This window comes from Panulirus ornatus, chromosome 35 (genome assembly GCF_036320965.1).
Source record: "Panulirus ornatus isolate Po-2019 chromosome 35, ASM3632096v1, whole genome shotgun sequence".
NCBI lineage: Eukaryota > Metazoa > Arthropoda > Malacostraca > Decapoda > Palinuridae > Panulirus > Panulirus ornatus.
This window is the reverse complement of record NC_092258.1, coordinates 13,421,816-13,443,278: the sequence shown is the minus strand read 5'-3', so window position 1 is coordinate 13,443,278 and position 21,463 is coordinate 13,421,816. Positions and strand designations below refer to the sequence as shown.

General features: G+C 39.8%; 1 protein-coding gene across 3 annotated transcripts in view; it reads right to left on the bottom strand.

Moving 5' to 3' along the window:
• Positions 1-21,463, bottom strand: part of Gprk2 (G protein-coupled receptor kinase 2) — a 324,238-nt gene that overhangs the window by 121,996 nt on the left and 180,779 nt on the right. For all 3 annotated transcript variants that reach the window (XM_071683096.1, XM_071683094.1, XM_071683095.1), the window contains exons 5-7: positions 11,038-11,234; positions 9,165-9,369; positions 2,197-2,343 (exon numbers count right to left, since the gene is read on the bottom strand). In XM_071683096.1, coding sequence (XP_071539197.1) covers positions 2,197-2,343; positions 9,165-9,369; positions 11,038-11,234 — 549 coding nt within the window. The remainder of the gene's footprint in view (positions 1-2,196; positions 2,344-9,164; positions 9,370-11,037; positions 11,235-21,463) is intronic.

Sequence of the window (21,463 nt, the reverse complement as noted above, 5' to 3'; positions counted from 1 at the left end):
TTAAGTAACAATGGTGCTTAAGAGTTCTCCCTTTTAACTGATCTGCTAACAAAAAACTTTCTGAATAACAAAAAATATCCATGCCTAACAGTGTCAAGATGATTGGTAATCTGTAACTTGAACTGCCTTTTTAGGTTTCTAGCAGCTTTTCATCCTTCCACATACACACTCTACCAGTTTCAGCCCTTTAGCCTTAGCATCAGAGCCAACAAACATATAGGAAACAGCAATTTACTGAAAATCTGGCAGCGATTTAACTATCATTTCAACAAAAAACTTAAGGCAAAGGGTGCAGAATCTAACAGATCTCTGTCATTGTTGGCTCCTCTCAATGTTGATGACAATAAATAATCCTATCTTTTTTTCAAGCTGGCAGTACACCTAGTCCTATGAACCTTTATGAAGTCAACTGCACAATCAAATCAAATGGAACTCTGCTCGGCTGCTTCAAAATTAGACAAATCAAAATGATCAACAGGTTCATGAGTGCCTGAGGATCCAATTTTATGAGTAATGAAACATGCAAACACAGATGAGGTGTTTTTCACATAGCATCATCACCACTAACTATTTGCTACTGCAGAGAATTTTCATTAGAATCAAGGCATCTATTTATCTATTATCTATATCTCTTATGCCTGTTCCAACAGGAACTCCTTCAAGGGGGTGGCCACAGCAAGTCTCTATAACTACGGACTCCAGAGCTGCTTCCTAGCCATAATGCCTCACCCTTTACAGGCCACTGGCAGAAGGCAGCTCTAGTGCAGTATTTAAAGAGGCTCCTACCTAATGTTCCTAAAGACTACTACTACCTAATGTTTCTCCTGACTACTACTACCTTAATGTGTCTACCTAATGTTCCTGCCTACTACTTCTACCTAATGCTCCAGCCTCAGTATTCCTACACACTACTGCTATCCACTGCTCCAGCCATTTTGCAATAAGGCAGGAATAGAGCATAGTGTTCAAAGCAGAAAAATCTAGTTACAAAGAATGAGCTGTGTGACTTAAGTGTTGTCATGTGTTATCTGTAACAAGGAGAGATTGTAAGTTTGTGGACAGAGAGCCAGTAGTCCATGTGTGGGTGAGGCAGAAAGGAAAGACAGCTACCTGGGTCAAAGGAGTGCAACTTGACAACCAATGAAGTACTGGCTCACTACATAACTGTCAATAACCCTCTCGATAATCAGGCAGGTAATACTGGCAACATACCTCCCTGGTCATTGGCTGCCTACCAACTACTACCTACTAGAGACAAGACACCTCCTTTTTCCATTTAACAAACAAGCTGAGGAATAGTTTCCTCTTTCCCTTTAACAAACAAGCAGAGGAATAGTTTCCTCTTTCCCTGTCTCTAACTTTTCTCCCTTTACGAATCACCTTATTCCTTTTATCTACAGTGAGCTTTGAGTGGAACTTATTTTGCCTGTGTCATGTTGGTAAAAAAAAAAATCTAAATACTGGGTAACTTCTAACTCATACAAAGCACTAACACAATTCTCTTTACATTTTCAAGAGCTTTGATGATCTGGTCTCTTATGTATACATCATGTAAATGAACACACCACAATCATCTAAACACTGAAATATGAGGTGAAGACTCAAATCAGTGAGATGTATAAGTATGAAATGCCTCAAAAGTCATATCAACAATTAGTTTCACTCAGCTTCAGGCCCTGATTTGCTGTTTCTAATGAACATTCCTAGACACAGTACACTGAACAAAATGATTATTAAAAATCAATTCATGTGTCGAGCTCTTTGAAAGCAAGAAGAGTTCTCTTTCTTTGTAAACTTCTTTGCATGTAACTACAATGCAATTTCACACTATGAGGAAAAAAAAAAATCTTACTACGACCCTGACTAAGGTATGAAAAAGTTATTGTTGATGTGGATACAACATGGTAGCCAAGATTTGTGTTATATACCCAGTGATGGTCTAAGCTTTCTTAACCAAGCAGATCAAGAAGCACGTAACTGTAAACTTTTTCAAGAACAAAAAATTACCTATGGTAATGTTACATTACATTACTTTACAAGAAAATGGGAATGTTTCACACAGTAAAATACCTCATTCAAAGCAAAAACTGAAACTGATCTCCATCACTGTACGAAAACTGAGAACTGACAGCAATGAATATAAATTCACAAAATCAAAAACTGAAATAGCAAAAAAATTTCAATGTTTATACCCACCTCTGCTGCATGGAAAATTGCTCTCTCCTGGTCAAATCCAGGATCACGTCCCATGTTATAAATGTGAAATTTAAGGTCTCCACCATTCATTATTGTCAAGACAAGACATAATGCATCTTTTGTTTCATAGGCATATGCTAGACTAACCTGCAAAAGAAAAATAAATAAAAAGTCAGGTTGCAATAAAATTCTATGATTCAGTAACAAAAGCAAATAACTTCTTTAGATTATAATGAATTTTACCATTTCACAGGGCATAAACCATATCTTTATGTGGTTAAATAAGTTGAGAGGATTTGAAAAAGTATAAGTGAGGTTAATGTGATGGGGAGACAGTTTACTATTACAATACTGAGGGCTGCTAATACACCAAAAAAAAAGGTCATCTCTTTTACTGACTCTCCATCAATACTGTAATGTTTGTGTAGTGCTGCTCACCCTTTTTCAAGTCTTTTCCAACAATAATTTATCCAAAAACCTTAATCTGTACTTCATTCTTAGTTTCATACTTGTTCACTGTCTCTTGTGTTCACAAAGTAGTCCAAGGAACAGACTAAGATAGGACTCATTCCCTTGCATTCATTCTCTATCTTTCATGTGCACTGCATCAAAACCATAGCCCCATATCTACAATCAAGAACCGCAGACCTTTCTGTGGTTTCCTCCAGCTGCTTTATATCCCCTGGTTCTGTCCACTGACAGCACATTGCCCCATCTATACCACTTCGCTCCAATTCACTTTATCCTGTGCACATATTTCACCTTCCTATAAGTTCAGACCCCAATCACTCAAATCCTTTTCACTCCATCATTCTATCTCCAAGATGGTCTCCCTGTTCTCCTTGTACTCTCCACTTTTGACACATAAACCTTTCCTCACTCATCCTTTCCTTGTATCTGAACCATTTTGGCACATACTTTTCACCTCTCACAACCATACTCTATTACCATTGCATCTCTCTCTAACCCTTTAATCACTCACTAAATCAAACCGTCTCACACCACATACTGTCCTCAAAAATTTCATTTCCACCCTCTTTACATGCTCATCTACGACCAATACCTCATAAACACACAACGTTGTTGGGAATACTACAACTTCAAAAACCATTTTCTTCCTAGAAGACAACAGCTTCTCTTTCCTCAAACTTCTCAGTGTTCCAAGTACTTTTGCCCCCTTATCCACCCTATGACTCACCATTTCCATGGTTCCACTAACTATCATGTCCACTCCCAGGTTTCTAAAACACTTGCCTTCCCCAAATTTTCTCTATACAAGCTCACAACTCAACTAGCCAGTTCCTCTACCCTGTTAAACCTAATAACCTTGCTTTTATTCATAATCGCTCATAACTTCCATCTTTCACATACTATCCTTTACTCAGACAAAAACTTCTGCATTTTCTCACTCTCATCTGATACTAGTGCTGTCATCAGCAAACAATGACTGACTCATTTCCTATGCCCCCTCACCCCTTACAGATTTCATACTCACTCCTCTCTCCAAGACACTTGTAATTACCTCCCTCACCACCCATCCATAAGCAAATTAAATAGCTATGGTGACATAACACACCTCTTCCACTGACCCACTTTCACCTGGAACCACTCACCCTCCTCTTTACTGACTCACACACATGCCTTACAATCTTGATAAAAACTTTCAGGAGCTTTCCTCCCACATCATATATTTGTAAGACCCTACTATATGCTTTCTCGAAACCCACAAGAACTAATCATTTCTCACACATATTCTTTAAACCGAACACCTGATTCACACATCCTCTACCACTCCTGATATCACACTGCTCCTCTCCAGTCTGATGTACATAACTTCACCCTCTCAATCACCACTCTCCCATACAACTTACTAGATACGCTCAACAACCTTGTACCTCTTTAGTTTGAATACGTACCTTTATACACTAGCACTATACATGCATTCTGCCATTCCTCAGGTGTCTCACAACAATATATACATACACTGAAAATCCTAACTTACCAATCTACAACAGTCACCCCGTTTCTTAAGAAATTCAACTGCAAAACCATCCACTCCACTAACCTTGCCAAATTATGCCTTATGCAAGGCTTTAACCAACTCTTCACACTTCATCAAACCACTTGTGAAGACTCTCACTTCACATACCTCTAGGGCCCAAACACTGTACAGTGAACACATCAACAAATTCTTCAAAATACATTATCTCCTCCTCACCCTACCACTAACTGTTATCACTTCCCCATTTACCCCCTTCACCACTGTTCTCATTTGTTTTCATGTTTTCATCACATGATTAACCCCATTCCAATTGTATATCTACATCTCTGACACCTGTTCCAATTGACACTCCCTCAAAGGAGTGGCCACAGCAACAGTCTCCATAACTAGTGAAATCTAGTGCCGCTTCTTAGCCTTTAGTGCCTCACCCTTAACAGGTCACAGGCAGAAAGCAACTCTAGCACAATGTTTGCTGAGGCTCCTACCTAATGTTCATCAATGAACATTATTAAACCTCCAAAACATCTTATTCTCCCTGTAGTTTATCAAGAAACAATAATCCCAACACCCACCTGCCCTCTTTTTCAACCCCTGCACTTTCCCCATTACCTTTTGCTACTTTCTCTTATACATCTAATCATTTGCACTCCTTCTCTGTATGACCCATATACCTCTCTTTATTTTTCACAAGCAACTTTACTTCATCACCACATTACTCATGACCCTTTCTCACCTGCCAACCTCCCACCTTCTGCATGCCACACACTTTTCTCGCACGTGCCAGCAATGCTTCCTAAAATATCTACCATTCCTCACCCATTCCCCTTGTTTTATTTACTCTCACATTTAGCTATTCTACACCCAATCTCTCTCGATATTTCTTCACAGAAGTTTTTTTTTCCAAATTCACTCACTTTCAACATCCTCTATTTAATCATGTCATTTCCTCTCTTACAAATACCTCTACAAATCATCACCTTTGACTCCAACATGTAATGATCACACATCCCACCAGCTGCCCCTCTCAAAATATTCACATCCAAGAGTCTCACTTTTGCACACCTATCAATTAGTATGTAATCCTATAATGCCCTCTTACAATCTTTTCTACTCACCCACCTATACTTACTTAGGTTATTCTTTTTAACCCATTAAAGGTGAGCGACTTTACCTAACATCTGTACAGTAGAAGCCAGCCAACGATACATAATGTTGGGCTATTTTATGCAGTAATTGTTTTTTGAATTTTGGCAATGTGGCATCATGTCATATACTATCACAACCTAAGTTTACCCCTTCCTATAAACAGCTAACCTTGCTCACCCAACTGCAGTCAGTGCCAGAATTAAATGTTATTTAACATTCGTACAGTAGTAGGCGGGCAACGGTACATAACGTTGGGCCATTTTGCATCATAATTGCACGGTGAATTTGGATGATGTGGCATCTCTGACATGTACTATATGCTATCTACTTGGACACGCCTGTAAACAACCACCCACACTCCCCCAGCCAAGGTCAACATCAGTATTAGCCAAGACAATGGAAGGTGAAGAGAGGTCGTGCTCTCCCCTACCTAGCACTCCTCCTACATCTAGCTATGGCACAGTATCACATAACTAAGACCTCTTGCCTTTGTTTTTCATCTAATTTTATCTGTTTATGTGTGTACTGGTTTACTGCTTGATACTTTATTATTCCTAAGATATACCAACTTACACAGATGTATAAAAAAAACTTGCCCACCTTTAATGAGTTAAACTAGGTATTCCCAATCACTACTCCTTTTTCAGTACACAATTCCACAAGACGTTCATAATTCTTATTAAACTTATATTAATACCCTTTCAGAAAAGAAGAGTGAATGTTGGGGTGAAGAGGGTGGTGAGAGTAAGTGAGCTTGGGAAGGAGACTTGTGTGAGGAAGTACCAGGAGAGACTGAGTACAGAATGGAAAAAGGTGAGAACAATGGAAGTAAGGGGAGTGGGGGAGGAATGGGATGTATTTAGGGAATCAGTGATGGATTGCGCAAAAGATGCTTGTGGCATGAGAAGAGTGGGAGGTGGGTTGATTAGAAAGGGTAGTGAGTGGTGGGATGAAGAAGTAAGATTATTAGTGAAAGAGAAGAGAGAGGCATTTGGACGATTTTTGCAGGGAAAAAATGAAATTGAGAGGGAGATGTATAAAAGAAAGAGACAGGTCAAGAGAAAGGTGCAAGAGGTGAAAAAGAGGGCAAATGAGAGTTGGGGTGAAAGAGTATCATTAAATTTTAGGGAGAATAAAAAGATGTTCTGGAAAGAGGTAAATAAAGTGCGTAAGACAAGGGAGCAAATGGGAACTTCAGTGAAGGGCGCAAATGGGGAGGTGATAACAAGTAGTGGTGATGTGAGAAGGAGATGGAGTGAGTATTTTGAAGGTTTGTTGAATGTGTTTGGTGATAGAGTGGCAGATATAGGGTGTTTTGGTTGAGGTGGTGTGCAAAGTGAGAGGGTTAGGGAAAATGATTTGGTAAACAGAGAAGAGGTAGTAAAAGCTTTGCGGAAGATGAAAGCCAGCAAGGCAGCAGGTTTGGATGGTATTGCAGTGGAATTTATTAAAAAAGGGGGTGACTGTATTATTGACTGGTTGGTAAGGTTATTTAATGTATGTATGACTCATGGTGAGGTGCCTGAGGATTGGCGGAATGCGTGCATAGTGCCATTGTACAAAGGCAAATGGGATAAGAGTGAGTGCTCAAATTACAGAGGTATAAGTCTGTTGAGTATTCCTGGTAAATCATATGGGAGGGTATTGATTGAGAGGGTGAAGGCATGTACAGAGCATCAGATTGGGGAAGAGCAGTGTGGTTTCAGAAGTGGTAGAGGATGTATGGATCAGGTGTTTGCTTTGAAGAATGTATGTGAGAAATACTTAGAAAAGCAAATGGATTTGTATGTAGCATTTATGGATCTGGAGATGGCATATGATGGAGTTGATAGAGATGCTCTGTGGAAGGTATTAAGAATATATGGTGTGGGAGGCAAGTTGTTAGAAGCAGTGAAAAGTTTTTATCGAGGATGTAAGGCGTGTGTACGTGTAGGAAGAGAGGAAAGTGATTGGTTCTCAGTGAATGTAGGTTTGCGGCAGGGGTGTGTGATGTCTCCATGGTTATTTAATTTGTTTATGGATGGGGTTGTTAGGGAGGTAAATGCAAGAGTTTTGGAAAGAGGGGCAAGTATGAAGTCTGTTGGGGATGAGAGAGCTTGGGAAGTGAGTCAGTTGTTGTTCGCTGATGATACAGCGCTGGTGGCTGATTCATGTGAGAAACTGCAGAAGCTGGTGACTGAGTTTGGTAAAGTGTGTGAAAGAAGAAAGTTAAGAGTAAATGTGAATAAGAGCAAGGTTATTAGGTACAGTACGGTTGAGGGTCAAGTCAATTGGGAGGTAAGTTTGAATGGAGAAAAACTGGAGGAAGTAAAGTGTTTTAGATATCTGGGAGTGGATCTGGCAGCGGATGGAACCATGGAAGTGGAAGTGGATCATAGGGTGGGGGAGGGGGCGAAAATTCTGGGAGCCTTGAAGAATGTGTAGAAGTCGAGAACATTATCTCGGAAAGCAAAAATGGGTATGTTTGAAGGAATAGTGGTTCCAACAATGTTGTATGGTTGCGAGGCGTGGGCTATGGATAGAGTTGTGCGCAGGAGGATGGATGTGCTGGAAATGAGATGTTTGAGGACAATGTGTGGTGTGAGGTGGTTTGATCGAGTAAGTAACGTAAGGGTAAGAGAGATGTGTGGAAATAAAAAGAGCGTGGTTGAGAAAGCAGAAGAGGGTGTTTTGAAATGGTTTGGGCACATGGAGCGAATGAGTGAGGAAAGACTGACAAGAGGATATATGTGTCGGAGGTGGAGGGAACGAGGAGAAGTGGGAGACCAAATTGGAGGTGGAAAGATGGAGTGAAAAAGATTTTGTGTGATCGGGGCCTGAACATGCAGGAGGGTGAAAGGAGGGCAAGGAATAGAGTGAATTGGATTGATGTGGTATACCGGGGTTGACGTGCTGTCAGTGGATTGAATCAGGGCATGTGAAGCGTCTGGGGTAAACCATGGAAAGCTGTGTAGGTATGTATATTTGCGTGTGTGGACGTATGTATATACATGTGTATGGGGGTGGGTTGGGCCATTTCTTTCGTCTGTTTCCTTGCGCTACCTCGCAAATGCGGGAGACAGCGACAAAGCAAAAAAAAAAAAAAAAAAAAATTAATACCTTATGTCCCCGTTATACCCTCTAATGCCATATCATTCTCTCACTAAAATTTAAATCACTCTTCACTAACACTCAATCTCTTCCATCAAAACTGCTGATTCACTCACTCAGCTATTCCAAAACACTAGCCTCTCAAACCTTCCTTCTCATGGTCAGGTGCATAACTATTAATCAACCCACTCTCAATATCCAAATTTATTTCTATCCACATCAACCTGAACCTCACTTCCTTTCCCTGTTTCATAAATTCTCATAACTATGGCTTCAGCAGGAGTGCAACACTAGCTTTTGCCTGCATACCAACCCCTGATTTTACCTGAAGGGTATTCACAAATTGTTCTTCCCCTTTACGCTTGAACTTTGTTTCATTCAGAGCTAAAACAACCTGCCCATCTCTCCTTTCTTCTTATCTTATTTACATTCACACACATTATGAAACCCCAGCCAGAGCCTTGGAGGAGGAAGAGCACTCTTCACTTGGCTCCTTCTAATCCACTTTTAGAGAATTCCCACTTAATCTATGACTCACTGAAATTTGTAAATTATTAAAAGTCTGTCAGTTTGCACATAATAAGTAAGTCTTTCCGTAAGACAACCTGTAACACTGTACACAAATGCTCTTAAAATCTAGACAATCTTAGCAGATCATTACATACACAAGAAAAATTCATAAATAATATTTACACATGTTAATCTAAACCTTGAAGTAAGAGGTACTTACAACAAATCGGGAATTAATTTTTTGTAAAATCTGCTTTTCTATAAGCACCATCGCTTCACCCTTTCTCTTTTTTATTCTTTTCTTTTCTAACTTCTTACATGCATACATCTTGCCTGTTGCTCTAACTTGACAGGCGCATACTTCACCGAACCCACCCTTGCCTAATACTCTATACATTCTGAAGGTCTTGTACGTGACGGGTTGACTGCAAAAGAAAATATTAACTGAATTAGAACATACTCAACTGGTTAAATAAAAACAATATGATCTTCCAAAAATAAACATATTAACAGCAATGTAAAGTTATGTTACATGCACATACTGAACATCAGCATTTCCATTGAGAGATTAGCCTAAAATTATGTAGATCACAGGCATGAATGACATCAATTGGCCTAAAAGTCTTGCTACAACTATCATTCTCAAGGCTAATTACCAAAACAGTGGCCATTCCTTGTCTCAAATGGCTGGCTACAAACCTGGCATGGAATAAAAAATATCACCAACAAGGTGTTGAGCGGTAACTAAAACAAGTAGTTAGTTAACCCTAAACCAGGGTAAACCATGAATTTTAGCAATCTTTACATATTCATTCTCATGAATATCAGGTTTAATGAAAGGATACTAACACAGCAGATTCCAATGAACTCCAGATGATGTTACTGAAATCATAGCTCAAATACAAAAATCAGGAATGAAAATAATCTTCTCAAAGAATTTTCAAGAGTTCCCTGTTAAAATCTTCAAGAATTCTGTCCATTTCACTGTATCTAGTTCCCATAATCAAACAATTAGATTGGGAAGGAACTATGTTGGTCTGAACGTGGTAGAGATTGTATGAAATAGGTGTTTGTTTTGAAAAAGTGTGAGAGAGGTGCTTGGAGAAACGGAGGAATCTGTACATAGCATTTCTAGATCTAGAGAAGACACATGAGAGAAACACTTTGTGGAAGTGTTACAAGTATATGGTGTGGGAGAAAGCTATTAGTAACAGATAAGTTTTTATCGAAGGGGAAAGTTCTCTTTGCGACCAGGTAGAGAGGAGGGTAAACAGTTGCAGATCAAGGTGGGTATGCAGCAGAGGTGTGTGATATCACAATGGCCATCTGAATATTTAAGATGATGGAGTGATGAGGGAGGTAAATACAAGAGTTATGGACAGCAGGCAAGGTATTCAGTCTGGGAGGTGAGTAAATTGCTTTTTGCTGATAAATCAGCATTGGTGGCAGATTCACGAGAGAAATGACAGAAGTTAGTGTCTGAATTTGGGAGTGTGTGAAAAAGGAAGAAGCTACAAGCAAATGTGAATAAAGCAAAGTTATTTGGTTGAGCCATGAAAAGAAACAGATTAGTGAAGATATGATTTTAAATGGAAACAACTTGGAGGAAAGGAAGTGTTTTAGACACCTGGGAGCATTAGGAAGAAGTAATGGGTTGGAACATCAGGCAGGAACATTTGGTAGACACATTAGGTAGAAGTAGTTGGTAGGAACATTAGCTATGAGCCTCTGGAAACACTGTGCTAAAGATGCCCTCTGCCAGCAGCCTGTTAAGGGTGAGGCACTAGAGGCTGAGAAATAACACTGGAGTTTCATTAATTAAGGAGGCTCTTTAGCCACAGCCATCCTTTTGAGGGAGTTCTTGAAGGGAACAGGGATAGGAGATATAGACATATAGAGATACATTCTTAGTGAGACATGAGAATGAGAGAGAAATTTAGACAAATTGAGAAAGTGTAATGTGAGAACAAAACTGAGTTATATCAGGGTAACGAAAAAATAATGTAGAGACTACAAAGCCAGACAACTGAAAAAAGCATATTAAATGCATGGGGAATGTGGAGCCTTTAAATTTTCATAATACACAAACTCACCTCTCCAGCCATTTCCATTGAAGGTATCTATTAAAGTACATGGAAGCCTCAAATTCCTTGAAGGGCTCATTGGCCAGGAAGAGCTTGACTTCTGCTGCACACCCAAGGAAGAGGTCTTTGCCTGCAGTATCGAGGTTCTCCTTACAAGTTACAATCAATGACTCATTTAGGATTCCCACTATTTGCCATTCCGAAGACTGAGGAAAAAGTAAATTATATGACAAAAATATTTTCTCATTCAAAATGTATCAGGATATCATAAAAGGAAATATATTACTCTCAATCTAAAATACATTTGCACTCAGTACATATCTTATACACTGAAAGTTGGCAGCATAGGGTCCACCAATTGTGAGTTGTCACAATATATAACCATATATGCTAATCATGCAAATAATACAGCAATGTCCATAACTGGGAAATGATTTTGCATGTTCATTTGTAATGCAAATAAAGCATCTGACTGCTGGCAACACTATAAGAAATGTAATTCAAATTGTAATAAGAAAAAGACTGACATGGAGATGCTCCATAACCCCGAAAAAATCATAAAAAGAGTAAAGAACACAAGATAAAAAAAAATAGTAAATTCAAGGATTCTCAATGTTTACCACAAGGAAGGAACAACAGGCAAGCTCATCCACCCAACTTTAATCTAGCAGCAAAAATTTCAAAATCTCATGAAAAGATCTATGTATCCCAAGCAACAGGGGGTAAGATTGGAGCAATTACATAAATCTACTTGTCAATAACACCAGTTTTACAAATTACTGAAATAAAGTACTTTCAGTTAAATGCATATCTTTAACAAGATTTTTTTAATTGAGAACTAATATAATGAAAAGGAATATCTCACCCCTTTAGAAAAGAAAGTAAACAGCACTTTTTGAGTATCATATCAAATACTTTTGATCCACCTTGGTATTGTGGAGTAAACAAAATCTTGATAACCCACAGGCAAAAATTCTTCTGTAACTTTCATTTACGACATCTTAATAAATTCAGAAATACAATATAGAGGCAATCCTCAATCGAAACTGCTCCGAAAGTTAAACCTGCTATTTTGCTATATGCCTTATTAGAGAAATCTGACATCCAAAACTGACTCTTCCTAAACTAATAAATGAAGTACGTTATTACATAATGGATAAACAGTTGATATCTATGGTTTATGCGACATATTACATTCCTTAGCAAAAGATAAATAAAGATGGTGCATTAGCTTATTGGAAGAAACTCTAGCAACATGAAAGTACACATATAATGCACACTACACCTTTGCATAAATATGCATCACTTAATTTTTTTTTTTTTGCTTTGTCGCTGTCTCTCGCGTTTGCGAGGTAGCGCAAGGAAACAGACGAAAGAAATGGCCCAACCCACCCCCATACACATGCCTTGATTCAATCCACTGACAGCACGTCAACCCCGGTATACCACATCGATCCAATTCACTCTATTCTTTGCCCTCCTTTCACCCTCCTGCATGTTCAGGCCCCGATCACACAAAATCTTTTTCACTCCATCTTTCCACCTCCAATTTGGTCTCCCTCTTCTCCTCGTTCCCTCCACCTCCGACACATATATCCTCTTGGTCAATCTTTCCTCACTCATTCTCTCCATGTGACCAAACCATTTCAAAACACCCTCTTCTGCTCTCTCAACCACGCTCTTTTTATTTCCACGCATCTCTCTTACCCTTACGTTACTTACTCGATCAAACCACCTCACACCACACATTGTCCTCAAACATCTCATTTCCAGCACATCCATCCTCCTGCGCACAACTCTATCCATAGTCCACGCCTCGCAACCATACAACATTGTTGGAACCACTATTCCTTCAAACATACCCATTTTTGCTTCCGAGATAATGTTCTCGACTTCCACACATTCTTCAAGGCCCCCAGGATTTTCGCCCCCTCCCCCACCCTATGATCCACTTCCGCTTCCATGGTTCCATCCGCTGCCAGATCCACTCCCAGATATCTAAAACACTTCACTTCCTCCAGTTTTTCTCCATTCAAACTCACCTCCCAATTGAATTGACCCTCAACCCTACTGTACCTAATAACCTTGGTCTTATTCACATTTACTCTTAACTTTCTTCTTTCAAACACTTTACCAAACTCAGTCACCAGCTTCTGCGGTTTCTCACATGAATCAGCCACCAGCGCTGTATCATCAGCGAACAACAACTGACTCACTTCCCAAGCTCTCTCATCCCCAACAGACTTCATACTTGCCCCTCTTTCCAAAACTCTTGCATTTACCTCCCTAACAACCCCATCCATAAACAAATTAAACAACCATGGAAACATCACACACCCCTGCCGCAAACCTACATTTACTGAGAACCAATCACTTTCCTCTCTTCCTACACGTACACATGCCTTACATCCTCGATAAAAACTTTTCACTGCTTCTAGCAACTTGCCTCCCACACCATATATTCTTAATACCTTCCACAGAGCATCTCTATCAACTCTATCATATGCCTTATCCAGATCCATAAATGCTACATACAAATCCATTTGCTTTTCTAAGTATTTCTCACATACATTCTTCAAAGCAAACACCTGATCCACACATCCTCTACCACTTCTGAAACCACACTGCTCTTCCCCAATCTGATGCTCTGTACATGCCTTCACCCTCTCAATCAATACCCTCCCATATAATTTGCCAGGAATACTCAACAAACTTATACCTCTGTAATTTGAGCACTCACTCTTATCCCCTTTGCCTTTATACAATGGCACTATGCACGCATTCCGCCAATCACTTAATATGAAAATTAAATGCTGCACAAGTAACAAAATACAGAAATAACTATTATTATTATTATTCTATTATTTTGCTTTGTCGCTGTCTCCCGTGTTAGCAAGGTAGCGCAAGGAAAAAGACGAAAGAATGGCCCAACCCACCCACATACACATGTATATACATACACGTCTCCACACACAAATATACATACGTATACATCTTAACGTATACATATATACATACACACACAGACATATACATATACACACATGTACATAATTCATACTGTCTGCCTTTATTCATTCCCATAGCCACCCCACCACACATGAAATAACAACTCCCTCCCCCCTCGTGTGTGCGAGGTAGTATTAGAAAAAGACAACAAAGGCCACATTCATTCACCCTCAGTCTCTAGCTGTCATGTAATAATGCACCAAAACCACAGCTCCCTTTACCACATCCAGACCCCACAGAACTTTCCATGGTTTACCCCAGACGCTTCACATGCCCTGGTTCAATCCATTGACAGCACGTCGACCCCGGTATACCACATCGTTCCAATTCACTCTATTCCTTGCACACCTTTCACCCTCCTGCACGTTCAAGCCCCAATCACTCAAAATCTTTTTCAATCCATCTTTCCACCTCCAATTTGGTCTCCCACTTCTCCTCGTTTCCTCCACCTCTGACACATATATCCTCTTGGTCAATTTTTCCTCACTCATTCTCTCCATGTGACCAAACCATTTCAAAACATCCTCTTCTGCTCTCTCAACCACACTCTTTTTATTACCTAACATCTCTCTTACCATATTATCACTTACTCGATCAAACAACCTCACACCACATATTGTCCTCAAACATCTCATTTCTATCACATTCACCCGCCTCTACACAACTCTATCTATAGCCCATGCCTCGCAACCATATAACATTATCGCAACCACTATTCCTTCAAAAATACCCATTCTTGCTTTCCGAGATGATGTTCTTGACTTCCACACATTCTTCAACGCTCCAAGAACTTTCGCCTCCCCCACCCTATGATTCACTTCCACTTCCATGGTTCCATCCGCTGCCAAATCCACTCCCAGATATCTAAAACTCTTTACTTCCTCCAGTTTTTCTCCATTCAAACTTACCTCCCAATTGACTTGTCCCTCAATCCTACTGTACATAATAACATTCCTATTGTTCACATTTACTCTCCGCTTTCTTCTTTCACACACTTTACCAAACTTAGTCACCAGCTTCTGCAGTTTCTCACATGAATCAGCCACCAGCGCTGTATCATCAGCGAACAACAACTGACTCACTTCCCAAGCTCTCTCATCCACAACAGACTGCACACTTGCCCCTCTTTCCAAGACTCTTGCATTCACCTCCCTAACAATCCAATCCATAAACAAATTGAACAACCATGGAGACATCACACACCCCTGCCGTAAACCTACATTCACTGAGAACCAATCACTTTCCTCTCTTCCTACACGTACACATGCCTTACATCCTCAATAAATACTTTTCACTGCTTCTAACAACTTGCCTCCCACACCATATATTCTTAATACCTTCCACAGAGCATCTCTATCAACTCTTATCATATGCCTTCTCCAGATCCATAAATGCTACATACAAATCCATTTGCTTTTCTAAGTATTTCTCACATACATTCTTCAAAGCAAACACCTGATCCATACATCCTCTACCACTTCTGAAACCACACTGCTCTTCCCCAATCTGATGTTCTGTACATGCCTTCACCCTCTCAATCAATACCCTCCCGTATAATATCCCAGGAATACTGAAAAAACGTATACCTCTGTAATTTGAGCACTCACTTTTATCCCCTTTGCCTTTGTACAATGGCACTATGCAAGCATCCTGCCAATCCTCAGGCACCTCACCATGAGTCATACATACATTAAATAACCTTACCAACCAGTCAACAATACAGTCACCCCATTTTTTAATAAATTCCGATGCAATACCATCCAAACCCACTGCCTTGACAGCTTTCATCTTTTGCAAAGCTTTTACTACCTCTTCTCTGTTTACCAAATCATTCTCCCTAACCCTCTCACTTTGCACACCACCTCGACCAAAACACTCTATATCTGCCACTCTATCATCAAACACATTCAACAAACCTTCAAAATACTCACTCCATCTCTTTCTCACATCACCACTTCTTGTTATCACTTCCCCATTAGCCCCCTTCACTGAAGTTCCCATTTGTTCCCTTGTCTTACGCACTTTATTTGCCTCCTTCAAGAACATCTTTTTATTCTCCCTAAAATTTAATGATACTCTCTCACCCCAACTCTCATTTGCCCTCTTTTTCACCTCTTGCACCTTTCTCTTGACCTCCTACCTCTTTCTTTTATACATCTCCCACTAATTTGCATTATTTCCCAGCAAAAATCATCCAAATGCCTCTCTCTTCTCTTTCACTAATACTCTTACTTCTTCATCCCACCACTCACTACCCTTTCTAATCTGCCCACCTCCCACGCTTCTCATGCCACAAGCATCTTTTGTGCAAGCCATCACTGTTTCCCTAAATACATCCCATTCCTCCCCCACTCCCCTTACCTCATTTGTTCTCACCTTTTTCCATTATGTACGCAGTCTCTCCTGATACTTCCTCACACAAGTCTCCTTCCTAAGCTCACTTACTCTCACCACTCTTTTCACCCCAACATTCTTCTTTTCTGAAAAACTCCACAAATCTTCACCTTCGCCTCCACAAGATAATGATCAGACATCCCTCCAGTTACACCTCTCAGCACATTAACATCCAAAAGTCTCTCTTTCGCACGGCAATCAATTAACACGTAATCCAATAACACTCTCTGGCCATCTCTCCTACTTACATATGTATACTTATGTATATCTCTCTTTTTAATCCAGGTATTCCCAATCACCAGTCCTTTTTCAGCACATAAATCTACAAGCTCTTCACCATTTCCATTTACAACACTGAACACCCCATGTACACCAATTATACCCTCAACTGCCACATTACTCACCTTTGCATTCAAATCACCCATCACTATAATCTGGTCTCGTGCATCAAAACTACTAACACACTCACTCAGCTGCTCCCAAAACACTTGCCTCTCATGATCTTTCTTCTCATGCCCAGGTGCATATGCACCAATAATCACCCATCTCTCTCCATCCACTTTCAGTTTTACCCATATCAATCTAGAGTTTACTTTCTTACACTCTATCACATACTCCCACCACTCCTGTTTCAGGAGCAGCACTACTCCTTCCCTTGCTCTTGTCCTCTCCCTAACCCCTGAATCTACTCCCAAGACATTCCCAAACCACTCTTCCCCTTTACCCTTGAGCTTCGTTTCACTCAGAGCCAAAACATCCAGGTTCCTTTCCTGAAACATACTACCTATCTCTCCTTTTTTCTCATCTAGGTTACATCCACACACATTTAGACACCCCAATCTGAGCCTTCGAGGAGGATGAGCACTCCCCGCGTGACTCCTTCTTCTGTTTCCCCTTTTAGAAAGTTAAAATACAAGGAGGGGAGGGTTTTCAGCCCCCCGCTCCCGTCCCCTTTAGTCGCCTTCTATAACACATGAGGAATGCGTGGGAAGTATTCTTTCTCCCCTATCCCCAGGGACAGAGGAGAACATTCCACTTCTGAAATTTTGAAAAATTTCCAATTCTGTAAAACATATGCATCCACTATAAATGTTGGTAATTCTTTCTCGATTACATTTTCTCATGGCAGTGATGACAGGTTGGTTAAGTACAACTCAGTGTACAAGAAAAGATAAATCATGGATGAAATCGACCGATGCAGTGAAAACTGATAAGAACAAGAGTTATGTTTGATGAAGATGCCTGAGGAATGATTTGTGATCCAGTTTAAAGAAACTGTTTTGTGCTACATGAAAGTGTATGACAGTCAAGTGGAATGCTATATGGGATGTGTTAAGGATATATGGTATAGAGGGAAAATTGTTGGATGGTGTAAAAGCCTTCTATAGAGGAGCAAGTGCATGTGTGAGAGTGGATGGAGAGCTGAGCATAAGTTTTGGGATATATGTAGGCGTGAGGCAGGGCTGTGCGATGTCACTGTGGCTTTTTAATATATGCATGGATGAAGTGATAAGAGAGATGAAAGCAAAACTAGGGAAATGGGGTGCAGAGATGGAGTGTGGTGGTGAAATACGGTGGCTAGTGGCAAGCCTGTTTGCAGAGAGTGAAGAGAAGTTGCAGAAGATTGTAAGTGTGTTTCATGATGTGTGTAAACAGAGAAGATTGAAGGTAAATGCAAGTAAAAGTAAATTAATGGTGTTCGAAAGGAAAAGGAGTGAAAGTATAGATTTTGTAAAACCATATAGAGTGAAAGAAGAAAGTGTATTTGATTTTTCTGTGGATACGGGGGGAAAAACTGGAATTAGTGAGGAAATCTGAGTATCTGGGAGCTGTCTTGGGTAAGTATGGTGATATGGAAGGAGAGATAAGGGAGAGAGCAGTACTGAGTAGAATAGTCACTGCATCCTTTAATAGAATAATGAAGGGTAGCGGTATAAGTATGAAGAGAGGATTAAAGGACAGCATACTTCTCCCAACCCTGACCTATGCAGCTAAAACATGGACATGGAATGAGCCACTGAGATCAAGAATTCAGGCTGTGGAAATGAGCTATTTGAAAAAAACATGTGGTGTGATTAGAAGAAATGAAGAAAGATGTGGTATGGCAAGGAATGCAAAGGGAATGAATCATGGATAGGTAGAATGGGTGAAACATAATACTTTGAGGTGGTTTGGGCATGTGGAAAGAATGCAAGACTGGGAGTTTACAAGGAGAGTGTATGATAGTACAATCAAAGGGGTTGGTATGAGTGGAAGACCACCTGTGACATGGCCAAATAGGGTGGAGGAATACCGGAGAGAGAAAAACAGAGGAAGAATGCGTGGAAAGGTGCATGCAAGGGATGCATGTAAGGACAGGGATAAGTGGAGACTCTTTTGCCATAGCCACCCCTTGATGGAAGTTCCAGGAGGGAACAGGCGTCAGAGCTAGATGGATATGTACTATAAAAATGTTGTGGTTCTGTGGTTCTGTCTTATGTTTCATGGAGGACTAGTACTGTGCTCTGCAAATAGGTGACACTGGTGCCAACACAGGGATACCGTATATGAGAGAATCAAATACAAAATGACTTTTTAAATATAAAAAGGCTTATGCAAATAGGTGACATTGGTGCCAACACAAGGATACTGTATATGAGAATTAAATATAAAATGGCTTTTTAAATATAAAATGGCTTATGACTTGAGGCAGACACCTCACATATACACCATACAAACAGTGTTAGCAAATATAAACAAGTTCTAGATCCCCATAATTCAATTATCTATATAAGTGTGCGTTATGACATGCATGAGTTAACATGTACCATAATGTATGAATAATGTGCGTAAAGTGGTTATGGCAATGCTGAGAAAACATACTTCTTGTTTATCTTTATAAAGTTAAAATCAATAATTTTACCACATTGTTCTTGAAACATAGCTTATTTGAGTTATTAACATCAACCCCATAACCAGGGAGGAGGCAGTGTCCCTTCGCAGCAGGCAAAGGTGACGCACATTGCTCTGCAGACAAATGAGTGAGTGCAGTGACTGATGAGTGAATTAACATGTACCATAATCAATGGGTAAAATGGTTATGGAAGAGTTGACAAAATAGAACCTATATTCATCCTTGAAAGCTTACCAATAATCATACAGTATTGTTATTGAAATGCTGCTTATTTTGTCATTAACATAAACCTGTACTCAGGAAAACAACAAGCTCCTACTTAAGGAAGGAGGCAGCATTCTTTTAGGGGCAGCAGTAGTCCTTGGTGGCAGTAGATTTCCTTTGGGGGGTAGTGAACATGGTAAATACTGCTCGGCAGACAAGTGTGTAATGACTGATGTGCAAGTTAATATTTACCACAAGGTATGAGTAATGAGTGTGAAGCTATTGCAGTACTGTTAACAAAGCAAAGCCTACCCACATCTTCGAAAGCTTATCTACAATCTTACCTAATCATTATTGAAATACTGCTAATCTGTTATCTACAGAGAACTATACTTAAGGAAAACAACAGCCCCAAAGCCAGAGAGGAAAAAGAATTCCTTTAAGGAAAGCAGTGTTCCTTGGCATGCACTGATCCTCAAACAGACAATTCCACCCAAGTACAACTATATTATAGCTTCAGTAAAATTCCTGTATCATCTTTTTATTCTAGCATAAGTCACACTATAAAGAAACCAGCATCCTAAAATTGTCTATAATATACATGAGGTTTCGATTGATGACCTGGCCTCAGTGGGACCATCAGCAAAAGATGTACAGGTACACCATCGAATTTCCAGCAACAGATGGTTTGGCACCTCCTTTAGTCTGGACAAAATTTTGTGAGGGAACTTGAAATTACCGTGGCCACCAGACTAGTTTACTGGGCAACCACAGACGGCGTTGTGTGTAAGGCGCACATTTACCTTCTTTTCACTGCACTTGTTGGTGGTAATACCACAATTCTGTGAGATTCTTGGCTTATTTTGCTTGAATTTAACTCTAGCTATGGCTTCTAAGACATATGAGAGTGTCAGTTGTGGTGTCAAATGTAAACACCATTCCATATCAATCCAAGACAAAGTAGAACTGCTGAAAAAATGGACCGTGGTGTTTCAGTGTGTAAGCTGTGTGACATCTACGGTATTGGTTCATCAACTGTTTGATATAAGGAAGCAAAGGGAGAATATATTGAAATTCTATGCAGACAGCAACTGTTTCACTAATGTACTATTGTACAAGTGCCTGTATTTCATTTATTCATTTGATTTACTTTTAATATTTGTTTAATTTAAATTTCTAGCAGTCCATGGTATTCTTCAGACACATGAGAGATGTATAATTAGTGGGTTAGAGGTGTGTTGAATAATTATCATGAGACCATGGTTGGTCTAGCAAAATGGTTAATCTGGCAAGGCTTTGGAACCAAGGATGCCGGAAAATCGGTGGTGTACCTTTAGTATGTTTTTAATAGCCATGCATACCAATGCAGTTGAGAAAATTGTTGCATTTTCACCATAATACAGGTAAGATATGGTCACTATATCATTTACAACAGAAAGAAATGTGTGTATTTCATCTATAACTGCATTAGGCAGTTAGTTCTACTGAATGGCACTTGCCATTCCCTTGGAAAAATCCTGGATATGGACCCATAACATAATGTACATAAATGTTTCAACGGATTTAATTTGCTTAAACCAGTACATGCTTCATTCTTGCTGCATTTGAGTTTTATCATTTGATTAGTAAGAATCTCTTTCTCTGTCACTTCAGCATTCTTTGGCCTCTGAAAAACTGAAGTCGACTGTCATATGTAATATCTGATAAATTTTCTTTCATACTTATCCAGTTTCCTGCTTTAGTGAGGTAGTGTCAGGAACAAATGAAGATAAACAGTATTTGCTCATGTCCATTCTCTAGCTATCATGTGAAATGCACTGAAATCACAGCCCCTATCCAAAACTATGCCTCACAAACCTTTCCATGGTTTCCCCTGGCCACTTCACATAACCTGGTTCAGTCCAATGGTGGCATGTTGCCCCGTTTGCCACATCG